At 32.4% G+C, this 15,627-nt stretch overlaps 1 protein-coding gene across 1 annotated transcript; it reads right to left on the bottom strand.

Annotated features, from left to right (window-relative positions):
- Positions 1 to 12,399: 12,399 nt before the first annotated feature.
- Positions 12,400 to 14,709, bottom strand: LOC142519414 (L-type lectin-domain containing receptor kinase IX.1-like). The gene has a single exon (XM_075622419.1). The coding sequence runs from the start codon at positions 14,695 to 14,697 to the stop codon at positions 12,574 to 12,576; it is 2,124 nt and encodes a 707-aa protein (XP_075478534.1). The 5' UTR covers positions 14,698 to 14,709; the 3' UTR covers positions 12,400 to 12,573.
- Positions 14,710 to 15,627: the final 918 nt, after the last annotated feature.

Here is a 15,627-nt window from a genome sequence, read left to right as displayed (position 1 = left end):
TCAAAGAGTAAAGTTTTGCAAATATCGGTCGATTTTAAGCAGTGAAATTCTTGAAATATATGAATGTGTGCTGCCATTTTTCCCCGCGAAATTAGACTTGTTATGTATAGAATTTATATGGCGCAGAGTGACATAATTGTCTCCGAAGAAACATGAGAACGAAAAAAATCTCTAACTAGTAAGATATGATCTCACAAATAAAGTCAATCATGCTTGTATTTAGAAAAAAAATTATTATTTTTGACATAAAAAATAATATATTTCGTTAGTGACCTAAATAAGAGTAGGTCTCTTGTAAGACGATCTCACAAATCTTTATCTGTGAGACGTGTCAACCCTACCGATATTCACAATAAAAAGTAATACACTTAGCATAAAAAGTAAGAATAAGTCTCTTGTGAGACGGTCTCACGAATCTTTATCTGTGAGACGATTCAATCTACTGATATTCACAATAAAATGTAATACTCTTAGCATAAAAAATAATATTTTTTCATGGATGACACAAATAAGATATATGTCTCACAAAATACAATCCGTAAGACAGTCTCACACAAGTTTTTGCCAAAAAGTAATACTTTTTCATTGATGACTCAAATAAGAAATCTGTCTCACAAAATACGACCCGTGAGACCGTCTCACAAAATACGACTCGTGAGACCGTCTCACACAAATTTTTACCTTCAAATAAAATATATATCTAATAAAATTGACTTGTGATTATATAATAATTAAAAAAAAAAAGAAAGAATACAGATACCACAAGCCCGTTATTGCAATGATAATAAAATTACATTTGATACCTTAAGGTTGGTATATCCAAATTCCTGATTCCTCATGACACAAAAGACGCAACAGAGCATCCAAGTGCCTATACAAGAACTGTCTCATGCGACAAGTTAAAATCAAGGCAGCGGGAGCTGTACAAAACATTTTCGAGAACATCCTCAATTTCTTCGAAACAACTCTTCAAATCTCCCTCAAATTCATCCCTTTCGTCGACATTGGAAAACCCGCACGATTTCAGCTGATGCTCGAGCATTTGCCTTTCGGATTTGTGGCTCCACACAAGATTTTGCAGTGATTGAATCACTTGTTGATCATGTATCTGCTTCTCTAAAGCTAGCCTTCGGTACTGATTCAACTCTAACTCGATCGAGCTCTTCTCGTTCTGAAGGCGTAAAATCATTGCCATTGCCTCGGCAGCAGCGGAGGCAGACGCAGCCCTTTCTTGTTCGAGTTCTGCGCGAGCTGCACTCACTCTCCGACGTTCGAATTTTAATCAATATTTGTAACTCTGAAACATCCTCCGTTTCAACATCACTTTCAGCATTAAACTCTTGATCAGAATCAGTTAAAATATCAGTTTTTTCGTCCCTTTTCTCCTCGGTTTCATCGATCAGCGGTACTTCCGGATCATCCTTGAAGAATTTGAGAATCACCCAATTCCCATCAAGAACATTTCTTAGACAAAATCCGTTCTTTAATCCACCGGATTTCACGGTCAGATCACGTAAAAGCTGAATCAAACTCCACGGGAACCAATCCGAATTCAACAACTTCAACCCAAAACCAAACAGCAAAAACATGCCCAAACATTCATAAACCAGGGTGAATTGCTTCAACAACCAGACATAATCCATCAAAATGAACTTCAGAAACCACTCGTGGAATCCAAGAACAGGGCCCGCGATTATGAAGTGGTAAAAACAAACATAAATCAGCATCTGGGAAACAACTTATTTGTTACTTAACACTGATACATTAATACGTGCTAAAAATACAGTGATCTGTTCATTCCAGACATCCAAAATCCACAGCAAGGAGAGATATCGAGATGGACGATGTTCATGCGGAACAGAGAAACGAGGCCAGAAGATTGATAATCAGTGGCAGAAACGGGCCCGAATCGGAAAAGAGTGCAGCATGTGGATATTTTGACGAACTTTATTGTTATATATATATATATATATAAATTAATTCATTATATATTTATTTTAGGATAATGTGGAATAGGTAAAAATTATCACAATAAGGAAATTTTAAAATGCTATTTTAATTAGGCAGATACGCGTATATATTTTTGAATTTTTTTTTTAAATTTTCAAGAAATTTATGACTATTTATTTGTTGTAAATGCACGGGACGGAGTTGATATAATAAAGTTTGTATATATTTTTTAAAGTCTTTATAGACATACAAAATTCTTTTACTCTAGTCGTTAAAAATGTGTGCGATTCCGAGACGACGATGGCTGGAAATAACAAAACAAATGTTAGCAGAGAGATAAAAGGTTTTTTGGGTATCGCTCCGAGGCTCAAATCAGATATGAGAGTTACGAAAATATATGAAGTAACTAATGGGAAAAATCAAAAATGTTATAATGTTTTTGTACTCGTTTTTTTAGTAAAATATTGAAGTAAAATATGGAATTTGAAATACATAATTTAATGATTTGAGTTGGATATTTACGTGATAAAAAGCAGTTCAATTGACAATATTATTTAACTGAAGAAAACATAAATAAATGAAAAGGAAAACCTTTCAATAACTAACTGACTAACTAATTAATGATCATCAAGAGCTCTAATTTAGTCTATGGAATTATTGGACTTAGACATTGGAATGTTATATATGTATATATATATATATATATATATATATATATATATATATACTGTACTATATTACTAAGTGTGAGGACATGATAATAACTACCTAGAGAGGACATCAAATTTTTCTTCCAATTTTACCCTAATATAATACTAATATTACCAATTTTACCCTTATATGATAATAATATTACACTTTTGTTTTTTGTTTTTTTTTTCAATTTCAACACACACTTTTATTTTTATTTTTTTATTTCAACAATTCAAATATCAATTTAGTCCTTACATAATTTGTCAAATTTCACTTCAGTCCATCGATCATGATAAAAAAGTGTGCAGAGTAACTAGTATATATAAAACAACAGTCATATATATAAAATAACAGTCCAATGTCTAAGTCCAATAATTCCCTAGACTAAATTAGAGCTCTTGATGATCATTAATTAGTTAGTTAGTTAGTTAGTTAGTTAGTTATTGAAAGGTTTTCCTTTTCATTTATTTATGTTTTCTTCAGTCAAATTTATATATATATAACTAAACTTATGTCATACTGAAATAAAATGAGGTATGACTCCTCTCAGAACAAATGAAAAATTAATGTGATACAATTAATCTTAATAATAAATCATATTTTAGTTAACACAAAATATTTGTGAGACGATCGATCTCGAATCAATTTTGTGATACATATATTTTATTTGTGTCACACCTATAAAAAAATACTATTTTTTATGAGAGGACCCGGACGCTAATCATCTTCTTAATCATCTTTGGGATTTAATTATCAATTAAAATAAACAGGGTCTCAAAAAAAATTTTCTTTTTAAACATAAGTGCGGAACGTAATGGAATTTAACTATTATACATCTCAGTATAAAAGTACAATAATGTACAACAATTATTCAAACTAGTCTAAGGTTCAACTACTAATTTCTAGTATTAAACCAAGTCTACATCCAAGTCCGGAATCACCACTCTAATCTCGATCTCTCATCATCCTCTTGACCCTGATCCTGTCCCACCTGTTGTCATGCACACATACAAAACAAGACAACAGCCGGATAACTGCAGTTAACTGAAGTAACATAAAAGCATGAATTATATCTTATCACATGTAGCATAATCAAACAACATGTATCAATACCAGTCTGTAAATAAAACATGAATCATAATCTACGAACCATAAATCAATACGGATCTGTAAATCAAGTTCTAGTCTCGATATCTAAGACTCAACTCATCTCTCATTCTAATCTAGGGATCCCGATCTAATTTAGACTTTGGTATGCTGTATCGAATGTCTACAATAGACGTCGATCTACATCTAAGCTCATCGATACACCGTAAGTCTAGAGTCTACGCGGTTCTGACAAAGACTCGGTGATTCTGCCCTAGCTAGGCTGATCTGCCCTAGATTCAAACTCTGGCTCTGCTATAATTCAATAGACTACACATATCAATCTGATAATCTGCAAATATCAATGCAATAAAGTAAAGTATGTGATTTTGGGAAACTTAAGTCAAACCTAACTCGAGTTGTGCAATCCCGAATCAACATTTATTTATACATTTCTCTTCACGATCTGATGAAGACGAAGTCTCGTATTCCAATCTGTCCATACCCAGTCTGGCAATGACAATCGCATAAATACAATATCAGTATACTATTCAATTCAATACCTGTTCTGATCAATATTCAAATCAAATACATAATCTGATCCATATCTGAACAAGGCACAATCTAATTCATATCAATGATATCACGATACAATCGAAATCATTACTGAATCTGATCAATCTCAATCAATACTGAATCTGATCAATATCAATCTACTGATAGTTTCGACGGCATAACAATCTAGTCACGATAACCCCGTCTATTTCAACACCACCGATATAATACCAGAATTCATAACCAGTATCAGTACAACTCATAATCTGAATAATAACACAACTTTGATATAGAATCTCAACTAATTCAACTCTGAAATTCATAACAATTTCATAAACAATCTATTCTTTAATCTGACTTCGATTCTATGATGGCTAACATGTCAAGAACATCATATATGAATTCCATTTAATTCTGACAACATCATAATTTCAGAACATGTCTAAACGTAACAAAACTTACGTCCAGTTGTAGCCTGCATTGCTAGGAACTCGGTACCGAAGTCGGATTCAAAATCAGACGGACGGATTTTGCACAAGAGGCGTAAGGATTTTTGGCAATTTCCTCGACTCTTTCTTTCGATTTCTTCTTAAGATTAATGTGTGTATGTATATATATATACACGTCGCTCATACAAACCAAGTGGCAATCTTACGTTTTGCATGCCACGCGCATATGCGCGCACTGACATCGCGCATATGCGCGAGACCTATTGTCTCCGCATATATCCTGCACATCGCCTCGCGCATATGCGCGACTCATCTCCGCGCATATGCGCGAGACTCTCTGGAGTCACTCGCATAGGCTTCGCGCATATGCGCGACATCTTCCGCGCATATGCGCGAGGTCTTCTGCCTGTTTGGCGCATGTGCGCGCATCCGGTCGCGCATGTGCGCCGATGCTACTGTCCTCGCACATCCATTTTCACACGCGATCTCATTTCGTGTCTCGGTTAGCCCTTTCGTAATTATCTCGATTAAAAATCACTAATCGTATTAATTATTGCCAAATCATTTCAGATTAATCTCAGATTACGGTAATCAAATTCTCGGGCCTTACATTTTATGTCAAAAATATTACTTATTATTGTAAATATGAGAAATATTGGCACGTCTAATAGATATAGATCTGGGACACAGTCTCAAACTTACTAATTAATTAAATATCGAAATAAAAATTATTCAAAAATTATTTACTATTACTGTCATCTTCATTATCTATGGTTATTATAATTACAGATGCTATTAAATATTAATATTTTATTTAATATTATCATTATTACACTTTTATTTATTATTATTATTAAATAATTATTATAGTGTTCTATTTATTATTATAAAATTATTATTAATTTAAAAATAATATTAAGTGTATTTATTATTAGTATTAAATCATTATTATAGTGTTATATTTATTATTATAAAATTATTATTAATTTAAAAATAATATTAATATGAAATATTATTACAATTAGTATTCTATTATTACTATCATTATTATTAAAACTTTATTTATGTATCTATTATTAATTAATATTTTTTTATCGTTGAATTAATTATTAATTTTTTTATTATTATTTTTGGTTATGTTTTACTATTACTTTTGTTATTTAACTATTATTAAACGGTAACTATTATCGTCTTTATTTTATTTTATTTATTATCGTATTATTAATTATTATTCTATTTATTATAAATTTTATATTATCTTTTATTATTAATCTTAATTTTATTAATATTATATTAATATTTTTATATTTATTTATTATTAAAATTATAAAAAAATCGATATTAGTTATTATCATTATTATTTATAAAAGATAAATGATAAATATTATTATCAGAATATTTTAAAAAATTATAATATATATCTAAATAAAAAAGTTTGGGAGAGTTGAAATGAGAATGGGTAAACGGTAAATCCAACCAACATGGTGAGAATGCATATTCTAATGAATATGATAATAGGATTGAAAGCTTGTCGTTTTACCAAAAATTATAGCTGTAGGTAACAGTGCAAATCAAATATTTTATTTCGCACAACAGCTCTAGCATCATATTTTGATTTATCTAACAAGCAGAGACAATTATTGCACCCAACAGTGTTCATTCTAATAATAGCATTTTTTGCAATTAGTGAAAATCGAACCCGTAATCTTATATCTGATACCAACTGTTAGGATCAATCGCTTATCATTAGACCAAAAACTATAGTTGTTAGTCAAAGCACAATTTTATTTCATTATACTTGTGGCAATACATAGTGCACTTACTTGAGTGCTACTGAGTCAGGTATTAGGTTCATGAGTCCGAGAATGTACGTGTCGATTGCTGGTATTGTCTTATATCTTTTAGATATCAATCTTACTTTTTACTTAATGCCGACCATGTTTCCAACAGAAAAATTATTACCCGTTAAGATTTAGTGTCACTCTTTTACGATCCACTTAGCCAACCAGATCAAGTGGCACAACTTCAGCAGCTTGATGCACAAAAACTTGTCATGAGATTACCTATTACCGTACTACTTTCACTCATGTATGTTTAACCCAACATCCCCTCAAGAAGTATATAAATATAATTCTTGGGATACTCGAACCAATGACATTGATCTAATGCCAATTGTAGGACCAAACGCTTGTCATTTTACCAAAATTTATTACTGGTGGTAAAATTTTTAAATTCAATATGAACATTATGGCCAAGATAATGGACACAACGGGTCTCCTTTCTCCGTATGCGCCGAAGGTACTCTTCTATGATCAGATCAAAATAAACAATCATCCGAATTATTATAGTTAGAAAATTTCCACTATTATGATCATCAAGTTTTTTCATTACTTCCACAAAACCCAAAATTATTGCTAGCAAGAGTTTTTACAACGCTTATAATTCTCCTTAAAACATCTCTCCAAAATGTTTATTCTTTCTCAATGTCTTTTTTATTACAAGAATCAATTGTTTTCTTCCTCAACCTTGTTTCATCTTCACCATAACCTATAGTAGATGTTAATAAAGGACTTGATATAACTTTTTCCTATTTGAATAACACACAACAAAAGAAAAACACTTTATCCTTCTTCCGAGAGCACGCTAACCATGATCGATGAAGTTTTTCTCCATTTGACAAAGATCGATTGAATGTTTATCATTGAAACTTCTACCTTGGTCATTAACTGGATACACGATATCCATAACGTTTTTTGAATTTCTCTCCATCAAAAATTCCATCTTTCTTTGTTTTCCAGATCGAACAAATAATCAAATTCTTCATCACTTGTATCTATGTTTCCGTTCAAATTTTCAATATCATTTACATAATCCATTCTATTATTATTATTTTCTTCAATTTTAGCTCCTTCATGATTATTATTTACTTGAAACACATCATTCAAACTTATATTTGTTAGATTAGATGTCATGTAAACCAACGGTTGGCTAGAGAATTTATTGACTCAGTTATAATAAACAATCTTCATTTTAATATAATTCATTATTTCACGGTTTGTTATTTTTTTATCTGTATACCTATGTGATCAACATAGATAAAGACATTGATTATACTTTAATACAAATGAATCGTAATTCGATGTTGAAACTCATTTGTAAACACTGTGTAATCTAAATGTGTTACTAGTCGATTCAGCCGCCTAAAACATGGATAAAGGTCGCTTGAGCTCAAGAATAGTATATGTGATGTTGTGTACCGGGTTTCTTGGTAAGGGCATAGAGATGTCCAAATGTGCAGATTGGTAGTCATATGATGATTATACCGAACTGTCTTCCGTAGGACTTTCCAAGTGGTTATCATTCATCGAGAGGATAAGTCCGTTGATATGATTGTACATCATTAGTCCTTACGACCCGGGACAACGCTGATGCTCTATATGCTAGTGATGTGCTTTGACTCGTTTACCGACTCCAGGAGGGTCATCAGGTGGCAAGAATGGGTACAGTTGCGACGCATGTAGGAGCCAATGCATTGTAGTCGGGATTCACCGCTCACCAACGGGTGTGAATATCCTGTGTGATTTGATGAAATAATAATGCATGAGATCTCTGGCCAGAGTATGAGATGTACGTTAGAGAATGAGTTCTCCAATTATACATGCGATGCCACTATTTATTATCAAAGATATGTCACAGAGTCATCGAATTCTTATGCAATAATTGATGAACAAATGGTTGTAGATTCGATCGGGATATATGAGATGAAGGGACCTTACTGTACGTTAATCATAACTGGTTCTTGCAGGCACTATTAGTGATACCTAGGGAATCATGGGGCGATGCTACTAGATGTTATTATCATGATTCGCTGGGTTTAATAAAAAATATGATTTCCGACATTCTCATGATCAATTGTTGATATATAGAATGGGGCGAATTAGGATAAGCCCGAATAAAAAATTATGTCATGAATCACAAAGAGTTGTGAAGCCACGGCTAGCTGTATTCCTAAACCATTGAGGGTCACACAAGTACTGGATTATTTTGTCCTCGTTGAGATAATAAATTCAAGAAGTTGAATTTATATAAAATATTAAGATAATAAATTGAAGGAGTTGAATTTATAGAAAACAATGAGAAATAAATTCAAGGAGTTGAATTTATGACTATTAAATTTTGGAGGTGATAAATTCAATGAGTTGAATTTATAATTTAATATATTAAATTCAAATGTTGAATTTATAAATGATTTAAATTAAATGTAATGAGTATATGTATAATAGGCTTGTAGAAGTACAAGACCAATACACATATTATTAAGGTTCTTAATTGAACTTTAAAAGATTAATTAATAAATTAATAAGTTGGACTAGAATAATTATTTGATTAAGCAATTAAATATTTAATTTAATCAATGGGCTCTAAGTTTATATTTATGTGTATTAGGCTCATGGTTAAAGACAACAGTTCATTCTCATTTTTCGAAACCCTAGCCTCCAAGCCAAGGGATTTTTCCAAAAAACGACATCTTCCCACTCTCTTTGTTTTCGGCAACTTCATATCAATCTCTACGTAAATTCCTTCTATACTTTCTAGTGCAAGTTGGAAGAGGAACAAATAATTCAGTAGTAGATTTGATTTGAAAACTGAAGAAAGTAGATTTGAAGAATGTACGTAGGATTTACAACAAAAGCTACGTTCGCTTGTACCAGCGTAGTTGGAGCCAAGTGAAAATTCACTAAAGGTAAAAATTTTAACATCATATGTATGTTTATTCAATCCAAACCATACGAGTGTCCAAATATTTTGATTATCAAAATTAAATAAAAATTTTAAAACTTTCGGTGCGTTTGGACACGAGAAAACGCGAATCACAACAATATTCTCAATAAAGATTTGATCTGCAACTGAATTATCAGATTCAAAATTTGGTCATTGACACTCTCAGTAAAGATTGGATCAATACAAACCACGACATCATTCAAATCAGAATTTGTAATGGTAGTCAAATCTTCAACTAGAGAAACAACATGTTTTATGTACCTTTCCCTGGATCCAGAGATGGATTTTGTAAGAACCTCGTCTTTCTTTCTTTTGCTTCTTTGAACTTCCATGTTCAAAAATTTTTTACTCATCCCCAACTGGGGTGGGCTCCAGCCCAGGCTAAAATTTTTGGGCCTAAATTTTTTTTTTATTAACAACTGTTTAATAGATCTAAGCTGTTACTTTTTTCCCTCATCATTTTTGTCCCTCCAGCCCAGCCCAGGCTAAAAAATTTTTGGGCTTAAGCTGCAAATTTTGTCCCTCATCATTGGTTCTGCCTCTTGTTGCCGTAACCACCACCGCTGGCGGAGGAACTCCCGATTTATCAATTCATTCAGTCCAGGATCAAAATATTTTCTGGCTACGTCCCTGATTCACAATGCAAATCTATCAAAACACATACAAAATATAATTTAAATACTAACAAATACTCACAATGCACATCAGTTGTGGTTCAAACCCATACCAAAAGGAAATAAAAACAGGATTTAAACGAAAGAGATAAAAGAATTATTCAGATCAGATGTGCAAAGAGATCAAATGTGCAAAGATTTTCTCGCATATTGTTCTCAGCAAACAGAAGCAGAACTTTTTTGAAGACAAGAGAGGAATTCTGGGCAGCAATAATTATCAAATAATGCAATTTACAAGGCATGCATTATATGAAAATTTGAATATTGAGGCATTTCAAAACAAAGAGGGGAAGAACTTTCAGAACACAAATCACGCGAGAGGTTCAAATCTTTCCAATAAGAATCAAAAGAAAATACTTATAAACAAAGCCCAAAACACATGATTTTGTATCATATGTTTCTAACATGCTCAAGATTTTCATTTTTCTTCAATTTAAAATTTATGGTTAAAGGCAGTAAGGAAGAGAACGATCAATGGGAATTGGGAAGATAACATGAAAATTGAGAATTCTTTAAGTGAGCCGTGACTCGTGAGCGTGACTGATTGAGTGTAGGTTTAACTCATTGCCATATTTAAAAGAAAGCAAGAAAGCTCATGACCAGAGCCGTACATGTGGTTCACAGGCCTGAGACGATATGTTAAAAAAAAATTTGTTATGATAAATAATCGTAAGCTCAGGCAAATTAAAAACAACTAAACAATAGATATAAGGAAAATATAATTTACGAGTTATATATTTATCTCTTTGCACACAAGATAAAATAATAAATATATTGGACAAACATTACCATTTTATGCATACAAAATTTTTAAAAATTTAATTAACGAGCCGTATAGTTTTATTGTTTAGGCTCTATACAATTGGATTAAATCCCGAATGAGCACAATCATTATATTTAATCATATTCTCAACGGGTCAATATTCAAATTTTTTTAAATGTCCAATGCACATACCATTTAGGTGCAGGCCTCAACACGTTAACATAGGACTAATAAATTTTTTTTGGCACCTGTGAGGGCGGGCCCTGAGGCAATGGCCTATCTCGGCTCGCAGGATTGGAGGCCCTATCAAAGAGAAGGCCCTGAACAGTTGCCTAGAGCGCCTCTCCTAGAGCTCGTTCTGGTGATAATAGTACAACTCAAATTTTTTAAATCATACAACAACTCAAATATCACATTTCAATTACTCTAATGAGAATGAATAATTATTGTACTCAACAATGATAATATACATTTTCACCAAAGATATTACCTAGCAAAAGAATGAAATGCGGTTGAGAATATACATTTTATTCGCACTTCATTCAATCTTACCAAGCGTGTTTTTGACGGTTTTAACTAGTTACAATCTATAAGAGAAATCATCCATAAATTTTTTAAATATATTAAAATTTTATGTAAAAAAATTGAGATAAATTAAATACTCCATATTTTTTAAAATTTGAAGCTCACATTATAATCATATACTATGTATAAAAAAAATTATGATTTCTTTGGTATGACCATTTCAAGATCATAAATTCAACTCTTAATTTCAATTAACTTTCAAAAATTGTTTCCATAACCACAGTTCATTTTTTGTTATTACATTTCTTATTTTACAAACATGAAAACTGTTTCCAAAATTGCCGCCCATTATTCCTAAGACTATGGAATTTAATTATGTAATATTAAGAAATGATTTAACCAAACTACTAAAATCAAATATATTAAGTCAAAAATAAAAAAAATATTACACGTGTACATATTCACTCGCTTGTACAAATTAACGAGCCATAATCCTATCTCATTTCTCCATTTTTTTAAAATTTTTCTAGTAAAATATCGTTCGAAAATTTAATGAGTAAAAATCTTCAGTTTATTTAAAAATCACAGTTCATCTTGCGTTCCCAAGTTGGAAGGTCTCAACTCTCAAGTTCGAGATCTAATTTCTTATGAGATCATCTCATCGATCAATTTTATGAGACATATATCCTCTATTTGATTCGACCCTATAAAAAATATTATTTTTTGTACAAAAAATATCACTCTTCACTCCAAGTATAAAAATGATCGACCTATATCCGTGAAAAAATCTCACGAGATTCCAATTCTTACAACAAAATCTCTCTCCAACTCAAAAAAAAAAGAAAGAAAGAAAGAAAGAAAGAAGACTAAATGATATAGAAAATGTCATTATGATTATTACAACTTTTAGTAATATAAGTCCATAGAATTTGATGATTTGAAAATTCATGGCATGAGTTTTTCAAATATGTGTGGCCATGTTGAAAAGTCTATTATGACAAAATATCCATCCATGTATGACAATCATGCACGGGTCCGTGATAACGTAGTACTCCGAAGAATTAACTAAATAATTTATATAAAAAAAAACGACGCCTCAAGAAGTTTTAAGCAACGCAGTAGATGGATCAGAACCTGCAGAAGAAGTGGTAACATTTGAAGAATTACTGTAATGGCTGTACTCCAGAGAATCACTCCCGCTAATACTGTAATTCACACCAGAACTCGTAACCATATTCATGGAAGGACTGTAATATATCGGCACCGGCAGCACTGATGGAAGAACGGGCAACTGAGCCTCAAAATTCATCACATTCATCGCCTGTCGTATTGTGGGCCGATGCCGATTATCTGGATGAACACACCATAGCCCCACAACCAGCAATCTCTCCATTTCTTCACCATTTTGCTTGATTACTAGGTCTTGATCCACAGCCTCGAGTATTTTCCCGGCACCGTAAAGTTTCCACACCCATTCCACTAATACCACTATATTATTTTCTTGAGATCTAGCCTCAATGGCCTTTTTCCCACAAGTGATCTCTAACAAAACGACCCCGAAACTATATACATCGGATTCTTTGCTGGCCCTGCCGGAGATCACATATTCGGGTGCCATGTACCCTCTCGTTCCTGCCACGATCGTGGTTTGTGACCCTTTGTCGTGATCTACCAGTCGAGCTAGACCGAAATCACCAAGTTTGGCATTGAAGTTCGAATCCAGCATGATGTTGCTTGACTTGATATCTCTATGGACTACACATTGATCCCATTCTTCATGTAAATACAACAAAGCTGAGGCTAATCCCTGTGCAATTTTGTATCTAACTTCCCATGTCAACACTGAATTATGTTTAAAGATATTTGAATATAAGCTCCCATTTGGCAAGTGCTCGTAAACAAGGAGGAGTTCACCTCTTTCGTGGCACCAACCGATGAGTTGGACGAGGTTTCTGTGTCTTAATTGGCTGATAATCTTCACTTCTGATGCATACTCTTTTAGGCCTTGATGTGATCCACTTGATACCCTTTTTACAGCAACATATGAGTTGGTTTCTTTCAAGAAACATCTATAAACTCCACCAAACCCCCCTTCTCCAAGCTTTAATTCCTCTGCGAAATGATTAGTTCCACGGGACAATTCAGCATACAAAAACTTCTTAGCCCCGGTGCCCCTTTGAAATTCGTTATCCATCGATGGGTCGATAGCGTATGTATGTGTATCTCTTGATTCCTTGTTATACTTTTTCTTCTTCAAGAAACAGCCAACAAATCCCAAAACAAGAATTAGAATCGGCAATCCAACTCCTAATCCGATAGCTAATTCCCGGCCTCCCCGCTTCTTCTTTCGCTTTCCATCTTCAATGGTTAAATTTGAAGAAAAATCCCAAGACTTAACAGTATTTCTCTCAAAATAAGCTCCTGTTGCACCAGAAAAGCCAAACATAACTTTTTCAGGCATAACATCTCTAAGATCAATCACGGTGCTGAGGCTACCCAGTGTGATTGTGTTATTAAGAAAGTTTGTAAAATTAACACTCAGAATCTTTGAACTGCCACTATAGCTAATCCAAGCTTCATTTTGCTTTCCCTGAGTAATATCATTCTGCCAATTAGCGGTTGCAACAGATATCATGGAATTTATATTAATTCCAACATGTGGGCTAGATGGATCGAAAAAATTCGTATAAGTGTCGAATTCAACTGCAAAAAATGTCTCCGCCGATGAATTTGAATAAACATTATCTGTATTAAGGCCTATGCTTCCTCCAAAAGCATTAGACTTTATGGATGAATACACAGGAGCCAAGAAGAAGGTGATCCCATCCGCAAAATTGGTTCCCCCACTCGAATCTATAACAAACGAAAAATGGGTCGAGAAATCACACAAATTCCCGGAATTTTTGTCCCACAGATACAGCGGGTCGATATAGGTGGCACGGCCCACTGTTTCAACCCGTGAAACATTGAATTCATTCGGGGTGAGCTGAATCCCTTGAGGTGATATGTAAGCATCTCCTGTGGTGTTGATGAAACGATTGTTCTCGAAAGACCCGAAGCTGGAAAAGTTGAATGATAATGAAACTGAAAGGGTTGCAGGGATGGAGAAGAGGAAGCAGACGGAGAAGATTTCAATGGTGGAAATGAGCATGGTTGCTGAGATATATTTTTTTCTTCTTGGTTGTGGACTGGGAGAAGGCGTATAAATGATGGATTCCATGCTGCAATTGGTTGAAAGGGTCCCTTCTTTGAAGAGTTTCCAAGCTTTAACCAAAAGGATACCAGTCTACACGAAGATACAGAGCCCGTTTGGTTTCTAGATGTCAAGTTATTAAATTTAAAAGTACATTTTAAAAATTGTGTTTGGCTGAACAAACGTTTTTAAAAAACGCACTTAAAAACCTTTTTGAAAATAAAAGGTTGAAATTATTGAATGTTGAAAATAAAAATTATAAAAATATTGAAATTAGTGTGTGATGATGTATTTACTTTTAGATTATTTTCAAAAAAAATTTATAAATAGGTCTCTTAATTTGTGAAGAAGAACACGATTGAGTAGACAATTTTATAAAGTGTGTAGTTAATATATTTTGAGATTTTGAGATTTTTATTTTTTTATCGTAAATTTTTACTTTTAACACGTTATCAGCACGATACTTGAAGGTTCGGATCTCCATATTTTTCCAAGCTCCAAAAACACAAGAAAAAGGTAACAATATTCAAAAGTAAAAATATTTATTTTACTGTTTATTTATTTTTATTGTATATATATTTAATATATATAATATCATGTTATTATATAAAAAGAGTCAATGACACCTCATTAAAATAATGTGATTTAATTATATTATTACACTACTTATATAATTTTATTGTGTTACTCGTTATTTATTGTATATATAATTAAATAATATATAAAAAGAGCCTATAACACCTCATTATAATAATATGATGTGATTATTTCATTGTTTATACATTTTTATTGTGTTATATAATAATTATATATATTTGTATAATGTCACAATATTATATAAAAGGAGTCTCTGACACCTCATTATAATATTGTGATGTGATATACATAATTATTTAAACATAATTAACATTATATACATCATATTATTACCATAAAATTTACTTATACATACATTTA

This window comes from Primulina tabacum, chromosome 11 (genome assembly GCF_025594145.1).
Source record: "Primulina tabacum isolate GXHZ01 chromosome 11, ASM2559414v2, whole genome shotgun sequence".
In the NCBI taxonomy this organism is placed as follows: domain Eukaryota; kingdom Viridiplantae; phylum Streptophyta; class Magnoliopsida; order Lamiales; family Gesneriaceae; genus Primulina; species Primulina tabacum.
The sequence above is the reverse complement of the archived record's forward strand: the minus strand, read 5'-3'. Positions and strand labels throughout refer to the sequence as shown.

Coding starts and splice junctions, on each gene's coding strand:
- LOC142519414 (XM_075622419.1), bottom strand. CDS start 14,697: ATGGAATCCATCATTTATACGCCTTCTCCCAGTCCACAACCAAGAAGA.